The sequence below is a fragment of the Polypterus senegalus genome, chromosome 8 (assembly GCF_016835505.1).
Source record: "Polypterus senegalus isolate Bchr_013 chromosome 8, ASM1683550v1, whole genome shotgun sequence".
NCBI classification, from domain to species: Eukaryota; Metazoa; Chordata; class Cladistia; order Polypteriformes; family Polypteridae; genus Polypterus; species Polypterus senegalus.
The window spans coordinates 5,969,915-5,985,874 of NC_053161.1; the positions used below are offsets into that span (position 1 = coordinate 5,969,915).

Sequence of the window (15,960 nt, forward strand, 5' to 3'; positions counted from 1 at the left end):
GTATTAGCTTTTAAAAGAGAAAGTGATGACCTTGAACTCCTGAATAATGAAGATTAAGGACACCATTGACTGTAACAGTTACACTTGGAAAAGTGTAGAAAGAGAAACAGAAGAAATATGGGTGTACACAGTATACCTGATGGGGAAGTGTCTACCTCAAATACAATACATCACTGGGCAGTGAAGCCTTGACACTTCTGCAGACTGTATTCACCACACAGATAAAAGACAACATGCTTACCATATCTCCTGCTAGTGAATGGAGTGATGGAGAAGCCAATGTTTCTTTATCCATAAAGACTTTAAAGGATTTACCACTTATTTCTGGTGACAGAGAAACAACTCTGCAAGATCTGTGTAGTAAACCATCTAGAACAGCTGAGGACATTAAAGCAGTGCTTCCCAAACTCAGTCCTGGGCACCCACTGTGGCTGCAGGTTTTTCTTCCAACCAGCTTCTGTTTTTAATTAGACTCCTGGGCTAATTAAGTGTTATTTCCCAGATTCTGCATTTTGAGAACAATATAGAAATTAGAAAACTAAGTTTGGTAAAAAAATATTTGTAATAAGCAGTTATATGTGAATAATGTATTTTTTTTATTTTTAACAATATTTTCTTCTTGATTTTCATTCTACTTTTCCATGTGTTCTAATTGTTTAATTAATCCATTATTTACTAATTAATGGGTCTGATGCTAAAGTAGTTGCAGCCTTGTCAGCGTGTCTGCTCTGCTCATTTTAATTGTCATTAATAAGATACAACGAAGGGGGAAAACTGCACAGAGAAAGGGCAAAATATAATGAAATCAACAAAAGAGAGTTAAGCATTTAAATCTACAGCAAAAGCAGAAATATTTCTAAATGTCTTATAAATGTAAATATCATGCTGCTCTGCTTTTCTGAATGTAGAATAAGAGAAAACAAATGCTAGCTAATTAAATGAGATCAGTGCTATCAGGTGTTGTCACTGATTAGGAATCCGGTTGGAACAAAAACCTGCAGCCACAGTAGGTCACAGGACCGAGTTTGGGAAGCACTGCATTAAAGAATAACAACCTGTGGAGACAGAAAAATGGAATTCCCCAAGGAAGGCATCCCGCCTGAAGGTTGATGTACAAATCCACTATTGGTCAGTAAGATGGGGAATATGCAGTGTAAGTTAGTATATAGGATATTAGTGTCAAACTTTTCTAAGTTAATTAAAACTTTCAGAATATAAGGTGTGTGAATAATGTATTGTTTAAATATGATGAAAATAAATTTATATTCTGATTTTATGGCTGAGTTTTATTTATAAAATGGGGTTAATAAGTAGTAATCAGGGTGAATGTGATTGGAGGGTGCGTAGAATTAGAAGGGCTTGGATATAAATTGGAAAGGTGGGATTTATGGCTTTGAGTGAAAAATATGTTTAAGGGGGCTGATATACAAGTGGAAGATTGTCTTTGGGGACTTGTCTATACTGTTAGCATTTAGTTGACATTGTAATTATTTCACTATTGTCTTTTGTGATTATTTCAATAAAGTCTGCTTTTAAAACTTAAAAATATGTATCAATTTATTTCTCTTTTTATTTATCTACTGTTTTAGAGTTGCAGTGGCGGAAGAACTTAGTCAGTCAGTCATTATCCAACCTGCCATATCCTAACACAGGGTCACAGGGGTCTGCTGGAGTCAATCCCAGCCAACACAGGGTGCAAGGCAGGAAACAATCCTGGGCAGGACGCCAGCCAACTGGAGGGAAGAACTCAAAAACCCCAAAATCAATGCAGTGCCGTGGACTAAGACATGCATAGCCAGCCCTACCCTAACTGCATCATTGATCCAGGATTTCTGAGTTCTTCCCCTAGCACAATAACAGACAAAAGATGTCACTGGTCTGTTCTTTTTCAGATGATTTCTACAACATATGACGACGGCTGCATTTTTTTATGCCATGACTTTTTCAAATATCCTACATGAAAGAGAAATTTTTACTATTAAATGATAGAAACATGTGACTTTTCCCCTTTCAAAGTAATTAATATATACCATAGGCTGTGTTACACAAATCACAGATTTTGTGTAAATACAGGTTAATCATTTTTCTTTGTTTAATAAAATAAAAGCTAGAGTTCTTTGCATTTTCCTCTTTTGTTAATGTCATTGTTAAAATAAAAATCTTAAGTCATGTTTTTGAATTTAGTACAAGTAATTAATAGGCAAAAAAGTGAAACTAATTAACCTTTTACTTGTCACTTTGGTACACTGCACTCATTGTGATGAAAATTATTATTCAATAATAATACATATCTTCATATAAACTGTTTTACAGAACTGAACATGACTTACAGCTCCATATGCAAGAAGATCTTCCCAGGAATCAAGCTGAGGATATACATTATCCAAATACCACTTAAAGGGCTTGCACTGCAACTTTTCTCTGAGCTTCTTTCTTGCTGAAATGTCACCAATGTCAAGACCGTGATCCTAAAAAAAAATCAGGTTAGATATTGCTTTAGAAGAAAATGAGAATAATAGCACTACAAGCTAAGATATTGTCTCTGTCAGTAGCTATTAAAAATAAAGTCAGAAATTATATGAATTTAGGAAATTACAGATAATGAACCAACATGAATTATAGCCATTTAATTATAGATTTAAAACATTGGGTACTAGGCAGGGATCAACCCTGGACATTTACAGCACACACTGATACATACATTAGATCCAAAATTGGTAATTTTAGAATCACAACTAGAGACAACGTAATCAGAAAAATGTGCAGACTGTACATGGACAGGCTTTGATTGCAGAACCACAACTACTACACAACCATGTAAACCAATACACAGTATATGTCTACCTGTTAGAGCTAAATATTCTTGTTAATTTGAAACATTTGGTTTGGAAATGAACTGTAAAAATGCATTACTCTTCTGTTGTGAACTCACCTTTAATGAAAATGTAGCTCAGTTTTGCAACCCCCTCTATCCTGCATCCTACTCAAAGATTTGACACAGTTGGCATCAAGTACTATTTCTCATTGCACCCATTGAGTGAATAGGAGGATGTCCATAATTTTAGAACTAGATCAGCCCAGATTGGACAAACAATCTCATTTCTTTACACTTCTAAAATCTCTTTAGAAAATCCACCCAAGCTTGGACACACTTTAGTTTAAGTATCTATTCTAAACTACCAACAATAGTAGATTATCGTTAAAATAATAACACCTTAAATATTTTATCATCAGCTTTATTTTACAGCACGTTACAAAGGCTTATAGTACTTTTTATAACATACAGACTTTTAATAGTTGTTTCTCACAGATGCCTAAACTAAAGTGTTATTCTGATTTTTTTCTTTCCCTTTTGAGGTGTTGATTCAAAATTCTGACTGTGATCATCAAGTCACAAACTCTACATGAACCAATTCAACAGTGCCTCACATAATACTCTTCCTAGACCACCATATGAAGCACAAAAGCAACCAATATGAACCACAACTTTGCACAAGCTATGGTTGTGCAAATCACACATTGAAATGTTTGAAATACAGGTATTAATAATGAGGCAAATTATATTGCTTCTGGAAACATAAAGCCAGTTAAACCAGGCACTAATAAAAGGAACAGAAGAGACTGGGCACTTTCACGTTAGTGGAAATGTAGGAGAAAATAACCATGAGATAAAAAAAAAATTAAATATGAACAAAGAAAACTCCTGTCCTTAAAGCAGGCAGAGGTCTGAAAATTGAAAGAGAAAGGCTGATCCACCATCAAAGAAGATTCTCACACTAACTTGTGTAATACCCTAAATAACAGGAATTTCTTACATTTGTTCTGTTGTGAATGTGAAAGAAATTAAGGATGTCAAGCAATCTTAACTAAGTGAGACACGATAAAGTCACATATTATGTAACTTCCTAAACTGGGAATTGGTCATGTTGTTATAAAAAGAAAAAAAACATGGCCACTGCCATGAAAAGCAAGCATCAAAATGGCAATAAACTACACAATTCACTATACAAAAAAGCATCTGGATACTGTCACTGTTACAACTAGGAGTAGGTAGTATGGCCAAAAATCCACATCATGGTATAACATAAAATTCTAAAAAGTTGACATATGCAATGTATTTGTATACACATTTTAAATTGAAACATATATATTTTTTTTTATTAATTTTATTGCAATCCATACAAAGCAATCAAGTTTTTACAAAAAGAAAAATTGAGTTAAGAACAAATCGATCCCCACCCCTAAAACATTTTTTTAACAAATATCAAAAAAATGCATAATTATACAGGGTGAGTCAAAATTATATTAACACTAATGGTTGGTTTTTACCTTGACCATACCTTTCTAGGTTGACGGATAGGTCATGGTGGACCATTGCCATGGCCTCCACACTCCCCTGATTTGACACCTTGTGATTTCTGGTTATAGGGTACAGTGAAAGAGCGTGTGTACAGCAGGAAAGTCTGTGATATCAATGACCTGAAGGACAGAATACAGACTGTGGTATCATCTATTCCCCGCAAAACGCGTGTCCGGGCTTTAAATGGAACTGGTGCTCGTTGGTTTTTGTGAGTTGAACATGATGGCGATCAGGTTGAGACGTTCCTGTAAATCATCTTGCACATACGAAGTATGTTTTATGAATAAATTGTTTTGGCCATTCAGATGTTAACATAATTTGGCCTCACTTGAATCAATAAAAGTACAGCTTCTTTCTGTCTCAACCACTTACACTTTTGCTGCAACTGCTTTCACTGCCAAGCAAACACAGCACAAGACACAGCTTCTTCCTTTCCCACAACTCAGATCAACTCATCAATCAGACTGAACTGAACAGCACTCTGGGAAATATTCTTAAATGGGTGAGCTCACTTACTACATGCAGCTCATGTACAAGTCCATATACACAAAGACGCTACCATTAAGACACAAAGATAATGACAGAAAATCACACTTCAGTTTAAATGCACGTTTGCATGCTTTGTGCTTCATATTTAAAATTATTCACAAGTTTTCCACTAATTTTTAGTATAATGGTAAAACAGTTTTTTTCTTAAATCCATACAGGAAGAAGAATTTCATCTTGTATACTTAGTCTGTCATTATATCACCCACTCCAAGTTTGAATGTTAAAAACCATAAACAACAACAAAGTCTAAACAAAGTCCAAAAGTAAATCAGAATGAATTTTCAGAGGTCAAAAACGAGCTAGCAGGAGTTCCTGACACGGTTCAGGTTGGTGGCATCAACTGGCACTGCCTGGGGTTGGCGGCACCATGTAAATTTCAAAACGAAACATAGCCTATGGTATTACCCTGTTCAAATGCAAAATCTGTACAAAATTTGGTGGAGATAACTTCAATGGTGTGGATTTACATTGTAGACAAAGACAAGCAAGAGTACCTGAAGCTGCACAGGGTGGAGGCACCAACCAACTTTTGGAATGAAACATAGCCTATGGTCTTCATCTGCACAAATGGGAAATCTGTGCAAAATCTGGTGGAGGCAAGTTCAACGGTTCAACACACACACAAACATACATTCAGCTTTATACAGTATATACTAAATAGCAGTAGTTTTATCCATATGCTAGAGTCTAGGAGTTAACGTCATGTGTGAGCTTGAATGCCGCTTCCCCAGCTTTGGATAATACAGTCATATGACAACATTTACCAGGTATGGTGTAGGTGGTAAAACAAAGCAATGTAAGTGCCTCTGGAACCATCTCTCACTCAATGGGCAACTCCTAACAGTTTCCTAACATTCTTGTGTTACATCTGTAGAATTATAGATAAATTATACTATACATTTGTGATTTGCATGTTGTTATAGATAAAAAGCTTTACCTAAATAAATAAAGGTAAAAAAAGCATTTTAGTGCTACAGCTTTTTAGTAGGGGCTGAGTGAAGTCATTGGTAGGAATAATATGATTTAAACAGGGAAAATGGAGGAGTGCTTTCTTGATGGATAAAAGTGTCTCTCAAAACATGTTTTACCATTCTGTTAATTTGTATTGTGTAGACTAGGGGGCACCAGAAAGCCCCAAACTACGAACACACAAGACAATCCCAGATTCAAAATAAAGGTGTTTTTATTACACAATACTTCCAAATTAAGCACAAACACAGTTATCTCTCCTCCAATTCACCTCTCCTCTCTCCACCACTCTGCTCTTCTCCAGCTGATGAAGGGAGTGCAGTCCCTTTTATTTAGGACCCAGAGCTTTTCCCATAGGAAACACTTCCAAATCATACAGAAGTACCAAATAGCAGCACCTCTGGACCCCAGCAGGGCCACACTACCAGACTACAACTCCTTTTATTCCCTGTGGGTGTCCAGATGGGAAATGATATGCAGAGCTGCTGCCATCTAGTACACAGTGGGAAAACAATAGACAGAAATAATTGATCTCTCCTGTTCTTCCACATTATGGATGTCCCGCCCAGGTACGGACGCCAAACCTTTCCAGCTTCCGCTGATCAAGCTGGCCAATTTAACATTTCTTCCATCCTAGCTTCCCATCTGGGTAGTCAACCATCCCCTTTACCCAGCTGGGATGTCCATCCTTCTCCTAGAGTATCCATTAGCATTTTATTGTTTGAACTGTACAAATTCTAAAAATATTTACCACTCTGTCAAAAGTATAAAACGTCTTACCTTTATTGGGAGACTCCAGCCAACAAGTACATTTGTTTTATATTCATCCATCCAAACTTCGGCCACCCTCAGAGCATTTCTCTTCATTGTGACACTCAGGTCTGGGAGGTACGGTTTGTGAGCTCTTTCTATGTGGGCAATTCGGGTGCATGGCACTACCTCCACACTGCCCCCACAAAGCCAGACCTGGATCAGCAGAGCAAATGACAAAAAAAAAAATCCTGAAATTATTAGGTTTGTGAATGCATCTGTTTTATTAAACAATTAATTTGATATCTGCAGTGACACTAACATTTTTACTATGGTGGCCATGACACCTGCCTAAGGATGAAATTTAATTATTCAGTGTGGACCTCAGTGTTAATGTTTGCAGTACACCATGTAATGCATATATCTCTGTTATATGCCATTTGATATGGGATTTGTAAAAGCAGAGTTAATGTTGCTGACACAAAATCTATGGGAATGACAGGGGCACATAAACCAGCAACAGACAGACAGACAGATATTTATCCTTTTAATAAGGTGGATATTGTGCAAGTGACTGAGTCATTCAGTCATGAAATGAAATGTAAGGCTAGGCAAATTTACCCTTTTTCTTTTATCAACTGTGAGAAGGGGAATTAGATGACATTCCTGCTGCAACCTTATTCTGTTAATTTTGTACTGTTTATTTTGAAATAAATATTTCAGAATTTTGAAATTAAAAATTAAGTTCAAGATTAGACTCATGATTTGAATCCAGACAAGACATGAAAAATAATCACAAAGATTTTCCAAAAGGTTTAGAAGATTTTTATCTGCAGATCAAATAAGGCTCAGTGCAAAAGAATGAAATTTTATCCCACCTGCTGATTAAGTTGAGGACACGACCCCGGAGACCACACCCTTAGAACCATGGGATGCGATCCTGACAACGATACACAAAAATGGCTTCCATAACAGGAAAGAGCTATAATACCTCGAATTTCAGTCTTAACCATGATGTAAACATACAAATCAAAAGAAACCAAAACTAAAGCTACATCCAAGCTAAGGTCGGCAAGCCCAAGTTCAAGGTACGGCTTTTTAGAGACTGACCTGGATCAGAATTGCGAAAGGCCAGACTCCTCAGGACCATGGTCCTACAAATCGTCTTCGGCTGAGAGCGAAATGGGGAGTGAATGTACGAGCATGAGTGAAGCAGGTCTCGATAGCTCGCTGATTGGAGTAGATCACCTGAAACTGGAAAAGGCCTTGCAGTCCGCAGTTTCATCTACTCCACGCGAGCCGGGAACATTGGGAACACCGGCAACAATAGAGCCTGCCGCCTCACCTACGGCGCACAAAAGCAGAATTAATCTGTCTGAACTAAAGGTGATGATTGCTGAGCTCATGCAAGACATAAAGAAAGATATAAAGAAAAGCGAGAAGGCAAATGAGAAGGCAAGGGAAAAGGCAAATGGGAAGCTGCGACAAGAGCTGCAACAGGAGCGGCAGCAGGATAATAAAGTCTTTAAAGATATGCTGGGTAAAATTGAAGAGCACATTCAGGAAACCTCGTTTAAACTGAGCACACTTCCTGATCAACTGGAGAATGTCAAGGAGACATTCACGACTCGGATTGAAACAGCCAAAAATCTACCTGCCAGTGCTGAAGAAAAAGCAACAACTGTCCACTCTGAATGCAAAAAACTCAGAGATAGACTTGCTGCTTTGGAAGATGGAAGCAGAAGGAATAATATCAGAATTGAAGGTCTGCCTGAGAATCGAGAAAGTCCAAACCCAGTGAAATTTGCAGCTGAACTATTTTCTGAAATAATTGGAGAGGACTTTAAAGACTTCTGAGATAGTAGTGGCTTATCAAATACCGTTACACCTAGATCTTTTATTATTCGCTTTGAGGGATTATTATTTAAGCTAGAGGTGATGGCACTCCTCAGACACAAGCAAAAGATTATATATGAAAATAACCACATTCATATCTTCCCTGATATCTCTTCAGCAACAGCTACTAAATGCGCAGCCTTCTACAACATTAAACAGCGGTTACGGCAAGCCAATATCAAATACAGCCTATTGTATCCTGCCAAACTGAAAGTGGAATTGCATGGTCAATTCTATGTCTTCGCTAGCAAGGAAGAAGCAGAAAAGGAAACTAAGAAAGCTGATCCTGGCAATATTCTGAAACATAATAGTGAGTCATAGCCGTTCATGATATTGCAAGGATAAATAACCTACTGTCTGATCTATTTGCTAAGATACAGGATTTTATCATTATATTGTATATCCTCATTATTACTCATTATTACTCGGACGCTATCTGTTTATGTTTTAATTACAGTTATAGATGTTTGTGGTTAATTCCTTTTTTTTTTTTATCTAATTATTTTTTCTCTACCCTAAACGAGACTGTTCAACACCATACCCTTGGTTTATTGTTATTGCTATTATTGCATTAAGACTTATTATGCTTATTCTGGACCACTTTCTAACACCATTCCACAGGTTTATTATCCAGGTGTATTATCTTAATACAATTTTTTTCAACCGGGGTTCCACGGAACCCAAGGGTTCTGTGAGTGCTAGCCAAGGGTTCCACCGAAAAAGTCCTAAATCTATAGGACATACTGGTGGATAATTGCACAGGGTTCCATGAGCAAGGTAACCATTCCCGCAGGGTTCAACTCCAGCGAAAAGGTTGAAAAACACTGTCTTAATACATTAAGATTGTTGGAGATTATATATATTTTAAGTTCACAGTTTGTTAATGACTAAATTTTAGGCATACAGTAATCCCTCCTCGATCGCGGGGGTTGCGTTCCAGAACCCCCCGCGATAGATGAAAATCCGTGAAGTAGAAACCATATGTTTGTATGGTTATTTTTATATATTTTAAGCCCTTATAAACTCTCCCACACTGTTAACATTATTAGAGCCCTCTAGACATGAAATAGCACCCTTTAGTCAAAAGTTTAAACTGTGCTCCATGACAAGACAGAGATGACAGTTCTTTCTCACAATTAAAATAATGCAAACATATCTTCTCTTCAAAGGAGCGCCGTCAGGAGCAGAGAATGTCAGAGAGAGAGCGCGAGATAAAAGAAAACAATCAAAAAATCAATACGTGCTTTTAAGTATGCCGAAGCACAGCGATAAAGCTGCATTTTGTAAAGGAGCGTCCGTATCCTCTGTGCAAACAGCCCCTCTGCTCACACCCCCTCCGTCAGGCGCAGAGAATGTCAGAGAGGGTGAGAGAGAGAAAAAAGCAAACACCGCGCGGGAAGCATATCTTATATCATTGAGGAGTTTTAGTTAATATGTAATACATGCTCTGATTGGGTAGCTTCTAAGCCATCCGCCAATAGCGTCCCTTGTATGAAATCAACTGGGCAAACAAACTGAGGAAGCGTGTACCATAAATTAAAAGACCCATTGTCCGCAGAAATCCGCGAACCAGCGAGAAACCTGTGATATATATTTAGATATGCCTACATTTAAAATCCGCGATAGAGTGAAGCCGCGAAAGTCGAAGCGCGATATAGCGAGGGATTACTGTATAGTATTTAGACTATATTGGTAATAGATATCTCTATTTTTTAATCCTAAAACGCCGCTGTGTGGGGGCTTGTTTTGCTTTGGATGTGCTCTGTCTCTGGGTATGTCAGAGGACTGGGACTGTGTGAAGTGGGGTCTAACCTCACGTGGGGAGGCAAAATGGGAGGGTGGGGGGTTAAGAGGAGGAGAGAAAGAGAGCAGGCTATATCTATACCTAATCTATCATTTTAATCTTTATAATTATAACTACCAACGTAATAATGGGCTGCATGGCAATAACTCTTGGGGAGATAGGAAATTAAGGCTGAAGCTATCTCACTTCCAGTTAAGACTATAAAATGACATCAAAAAATTCAGAATCAATGTCTCCATGATGGGACAGTTAACTTCGTGAGCTGGAATGTTAAAGGCCTGAATCACGAATTAAAGAGAAAGAAAGTACTCTCTCACCTAACAGGTTTAAACGCTAAAATAGTATTTTTACAGGAGAACCACTTACTAAGCAAGGATCAGTTCCGGCTGCAAAAGGACTGGACTGGTCAAATGTTCCATTCTAGCTTTACAAAGAAAACTAGAGGTGTGGGAATTCTCATACATAGAACAGTACCATTTGTAGCATCAGATGTAATAGTGGATACTGAAGGGAGATATGTGATGGTCATGGGAGACTTATTTATCTAACTGTAAAATGATTTTGATAAATGCTTATGCACCTAATGTTGATGATAAGGAATTTATACAAAATTTATTTGCATCCATTCCCAATTTGAACACTCATAAAATTATAATGGCTGGGGACTTTAATTGTGTTTTAAATCCACTCTTAAAACTTCTACCACGGGGGGATGACATCTACCACTGTAAAGATAATTACAAAGTTTAAAACTGATCACAACTTATCAGACCTCTGGAGGTTTTTAAACCCAAACTCAAGAACATATTCTTTCTACTCACCAGTACATCATTGCTACTCAAGAATTGATTATTTCTTTATAGATAATAATTTTTTGCCTTTGATTAAATCTTGCAAATACGATGCTATTGTTATTTCTGACCATGCACCTCTGATCTTAGAGCTAAAGTGACTATGCCCCACACACTCACCTCGCAGATGGCGTCTCAACCCGCTTTTATTAGCAGACAAGAATTGTACAGAATTTATATCCAAATAAATCAGTTTCTTCCTAGAGACCACTACATCCTCAGAGATTTCTGCAGGAATAATCTATGAAAATCTGAAGGCCTTCTTAAGAGGACAGATTATCTCATATCTTTCCCACAGAAATAAATTAGAAACCAAGAAAGTAGCAGAGCTAAAAAGTAAAATTACTAGAATAGATGAAGAACATGCCAGGCTTTCAAGCGATTCTCTACATAGGAAAAGGCAGGCTCTGCATTCAGAACTAAACCTCTTGACAACTAAAGAAACTGAACAACTAATTTATAAATCCACACATCATTACTAAGAACATGGAGAGAAAGCTAATAAGCTTTTAGCTCAACAGATTCACAAGCAAGGAGTCTGCAATGCAATCTCAGTAATCACCAACACGAACGGAAGACAAAATCATCAACCACAAAAATATATTCCACACATTCAGAGACTACTATAAATTCTTATATTCTACTGAGTTTAAAGAAGACAATACACAATCTAATGCATTTCTGAATACATTACAGATAGGCTATCACCTGCCATCTGCCTTTTGTTTATCCACACTAATAACAGCTTTTCTACCTCGTCTAACACTGTTGATCGTGACTTACTAATTTGAGTAACACCTTTAGCAACACTTAGCTTCCTTATACAAATCTTTTCGTTGTAAAATTGTGGAGATGGTGGATTTCGACATGCAGTACATGTTAGCGAGATCGGTCACATGAACGCCACTCTCATATTTACGCACAATTTCCTTCTTTGTTTCGATTGTGATCGCTTTCTTTACCTTCATTGTCTTCTCTTCCTTACTTAGCTTCTTTGAGGCCATTTTGATAGTAATTATCAAAATAAATGATATAAATCACTGCACTGAGAAAAATTATGTCCACAAACACACGTATCCGGACTCCGACTGCCGCTTGCAAATGCTCTCGGCTGTTTGTTTACAATCGCGCGAGCGGATACACGTGACCGCATTCGGGTCGTAACGCAAGATGTTGGTTGTAATTCAAAACAAAAATTTTGGTCGTAAATCAAGTTGTTCGCATGTCAGGCCGGTCGTATATCAAGGGTCTACTGTACATCAATAAATAATTTTTTAAGCAATTAGATTCAACAATAACCTAATTTATTTGGAACTCAAAACATCCACATATCCAAAGAGCGACCCTACGAAGACAAAATGCAGAAGGTGGCATGGCTTTACCTAACTTCCAGTTTTATTACTGGGCAGCAAATATACAGGCGATAAGAACCTGGACACAAATAGAAGAACATACACAGGCTTGGTCCGCAATAGAAGTAAAATCCTGCAGTACTTCTTTGTATTCCTTGCTCTGTGCCCCAATAAATGCAAGGTATTGGCAATATACTAATAACCCAATTGTGCTTCACTCACTTAGAATATGGAACCAATGTAGAAAGCATTTTAAGATGGAGAAGCTTTTATCTGTGGCACCTCTGCAAGAGAACCACCTCTTTCAACCTTCGCAAACATATGCAGTTTTTAATATTTGGAAAAAATTTGTGATTAACTTGCTTAGAGATCTTTATATAGACAACGTCTTTCATCCTATGAACAATTACATTCCAAATTTAACATTCCAGCTATACATTTCTTTCACTATCTTCAAATTAGGAACTTTGTTAAACAGAACCGATTTTCCTCATCTTGCACCCTCATCCATGCTGGAAAAAATATTGCTCAATTTCAAGAACTCAGACACCATCTCTGCAATTTATAAAATCATTTTACAGTCCCTCCCTTTCAAAGATCCAAGAGGACACTGGGAAAAAGATCTCTCAATTAATATATCAGAAAAGGAGTGGAAAATAGCAATGCAGAGGATTCACTCAAGCTCCATATGCTCAAAACATACAATTATTCAACTCAAAATTATATATCGAGCACATCTGTCTCGACTAAAACTCTACAAAATATTTCCAGGGCATTATCCAACCTGCAACGCTGCAATCAAGTCCCAGCCTCACTGGGTCACATGTTTTGGTCCTGCACCAAATTAACATCATTCTGAACCAAAATTTGTAATTACCTTTCAGACAGCCTTGGTCTCGCAATCCCTCCTAACCCATTAACAGCTGTGTTTGGGGTTCTTCCAGATGGGTTTAAAGTGGAGAAGGACAAACAAACTGTGATTGCATTCACTACACTTTTGGCACGCAGACTTATTCTGCTAAACTGGAAGAATCCTAACTCACCTTTTTTAAGTCAGTGGGAAACCAATGTTTTATACTATTTGAAACTGGAAAAAATCAAATACTCAGTTAGAGGATCTGTACAGATTTTTTTCAAAACATGGCAGGATCTAATCAGTAATATTCTAAAATAAGCTCTTAAAGCACAGAGGAAGCAATTATTTCTGCATTTCTTTTTCTTCTCCATTCATCTCTATTGGCTAATCAAACGCATCAATTTAGGTATGTTTACAAGCCTTAAGTTTTACTCCGTTTGCCTTGCTCTCTCTCTCAGGGGTGGGGGTCGACTTGTTCTTAATTCTACTTTTTGTAAAAATTGATTGATTTGTATGGAATGATTGCAATAAAATTAATAAAATTTCAAAAAAAATCAAACTTCTGCACAGATATCAATAGAGTACAGTACATACGGATACAACAAAATTCCACTGGTCAAACCTTCATCAACACATCTTGCCACTGTATTTCCCTAGTATATTTATCACATATTTTATTCAAGTTATTGTAACAGGAATATAAATTTAATGTCACTGTGCTCTGTACAAGGAATTATTTTATAACTTCACTCACATGTGCAGGCCAAAGTTAGCACACAGGGGCAACATTTAGAAACTGCTAGTCAGCATTTAGAAACTGTTAGCATTTGGAGAATGAAGGGGACAACTGCGAAAATAGGCATTGTACTATTCCGGTATGTTAGAGATGAAACTGAATCCTTTCCTTTCCTTGTTTGAAAACCAAGGAAGGGCCTACACATGGAGAAGACAGTATAAATACTTGGACAAGCAGCCAAACACTTCGAAGCTGATGGACGAATGAGCGATATCATCATTCATCCCGAAAATCCTTTCAGCACAGCGATAGATAATGGCAGACTGTATACATCAAGCTCCCACCTTGGTATTGTCATGCTATAGCTTCCTCCGTTTGTAATGCCATGTAAATCGGCAGTAAAGAAAGCTAAGTTATTTTCTCTTATGTGATTTTTACCGCCGTATCACTATGGGAGAGGTATCACCTTTTAATATCATATCTCTATATTTTTCGGTTACTTAAAACGCTGCAATTATAAAAGAACTTATTCCAATTAGGGAGCTATATCGCCCCCTAAAGGAAACAGTTATATTATATCCTTCCACTAACTGCTTTACTAATTAAATTACTTCTACGATTATTTACTGGCTACATATCATAATATATATGTAGTCCAAGACTAGCCACTCTTTAAGGTATCTTGCAGCTGCCCTCTAAAACAAATGTAGCTGTGATCTCTCTCAAAAAGTTCAAACATTATTCCTTAACATTACTCCTCATCTGTAGATGATAATGTCTGTTGAAAAAACAGGTATCGCTAGCTAAGCGGAGGCAAAGTACACTCCAACATATGACAAGGGGTAGATTGACTCGAATGGAGGCTGGAGCGTGAGTGAGGAGGGCCCTGCCCCGTCTGTCTCGGATTTGTACAAATAAATCAGTACCGCAAGTGAACTATGATACTTAGCGCGATGAGAAATGTCGCAAAATCAACCAGAATGTTCAAGCAATTAATAGAAAAAAACCCAATCTAAATCCATTAAGTAGTTTTCTCGTGAACAATGGACAGACAGACAGATTTTGGATTTTATATATATAATATATAGACTTAAGGAAACAGAAGTCAATTGCATTCACTTTGCATTAAGTAGACTACACATACTGGAGGAAAATATGTCTGTTGTGATTACTTTCTAACTGCTTATGAAACAAGCGAACTTTTGGCACACTAATGCATTTTTTGTGGCTGAACTCAACAAACCAAATCAAATATTATAATATTCGCAGTGTGCCTTAGTATATCTTACAGGTAACTGTGCTCAAATGTAGACAGTCTGTTAGTCTTCTCAACAGTCCTTAAACATGTAAATCATTAAAGATAACAAGAGTTAAAATCATGTAAATACCTTTAAAGCTCTAAAATGGAAATGTTAGAAGTTAGCATCATGTTGCTAAGCAAGCTTAACATTGAAACTCCAGTTAAACATCAAATTTGCTGTCAAGTCTACATTGCACACTGAAATTTTTTCTTACATTTCTACCACAGACTACAGAAACTCTGAACCGCACAGTGAAAAAAATAATGGGATAACCCTTATCTCGTACGTACGTGAAAACATCTCGTACGTACGAGATGTTTTCAGGTAAGTACGAGATACTTTCACGTATGTACAAGATGTTTTCACGTACGTATGGGATACTTTCACGTATGTACGAGATAAACTTAGATTAAAATATTACAAAAGTGTGCTTCGGGGCTTCCCAATTACGACCTTACCAAGGCCATGGCGCTTCAGCTTGACGTCACTTCCAGCACTTGTAGCGTGATAAAATAAAAAAGCAGATGGATGTGCTT

General features: G+C 37.2%; 1 protein-coding gene across 6 annotated transcripts in view; it reads right to left on the reverse strand.

The window, feature by feature from the left end:
- Positions 1-15,960, reverse strand: part of LOC120533723 (probable polypeptide N-acetylgalactosaminyltransferase 8) — a 106,499-nt gene that overhangs the window by 30,940 nt on the left and 59,599 nt on the right. For all 6 annotated transcript variants that reach the window (XR_005634605.1, XR_005634606.1, XR_005634604.1 and 3 more), the window contains 2 exons: positions 6,659-6,844; positions 2,331-2,468 (listed from right to left, as the gene is read on the reverse strand). Coding sequence is in view for 1 of the 6 variants with exons in the window: in XM_039760640.1 (XP_039616574.1) it covers positions 2,331-2,468; positions 6,659-6,844 (324 nt within the window). In the remaining 5 variants the exon portion in view is untranslated. The remainder of the gene's footprint in view (positions 1-2,330; positions 2,469-6,658; positions 6,845-15,960) is intronic.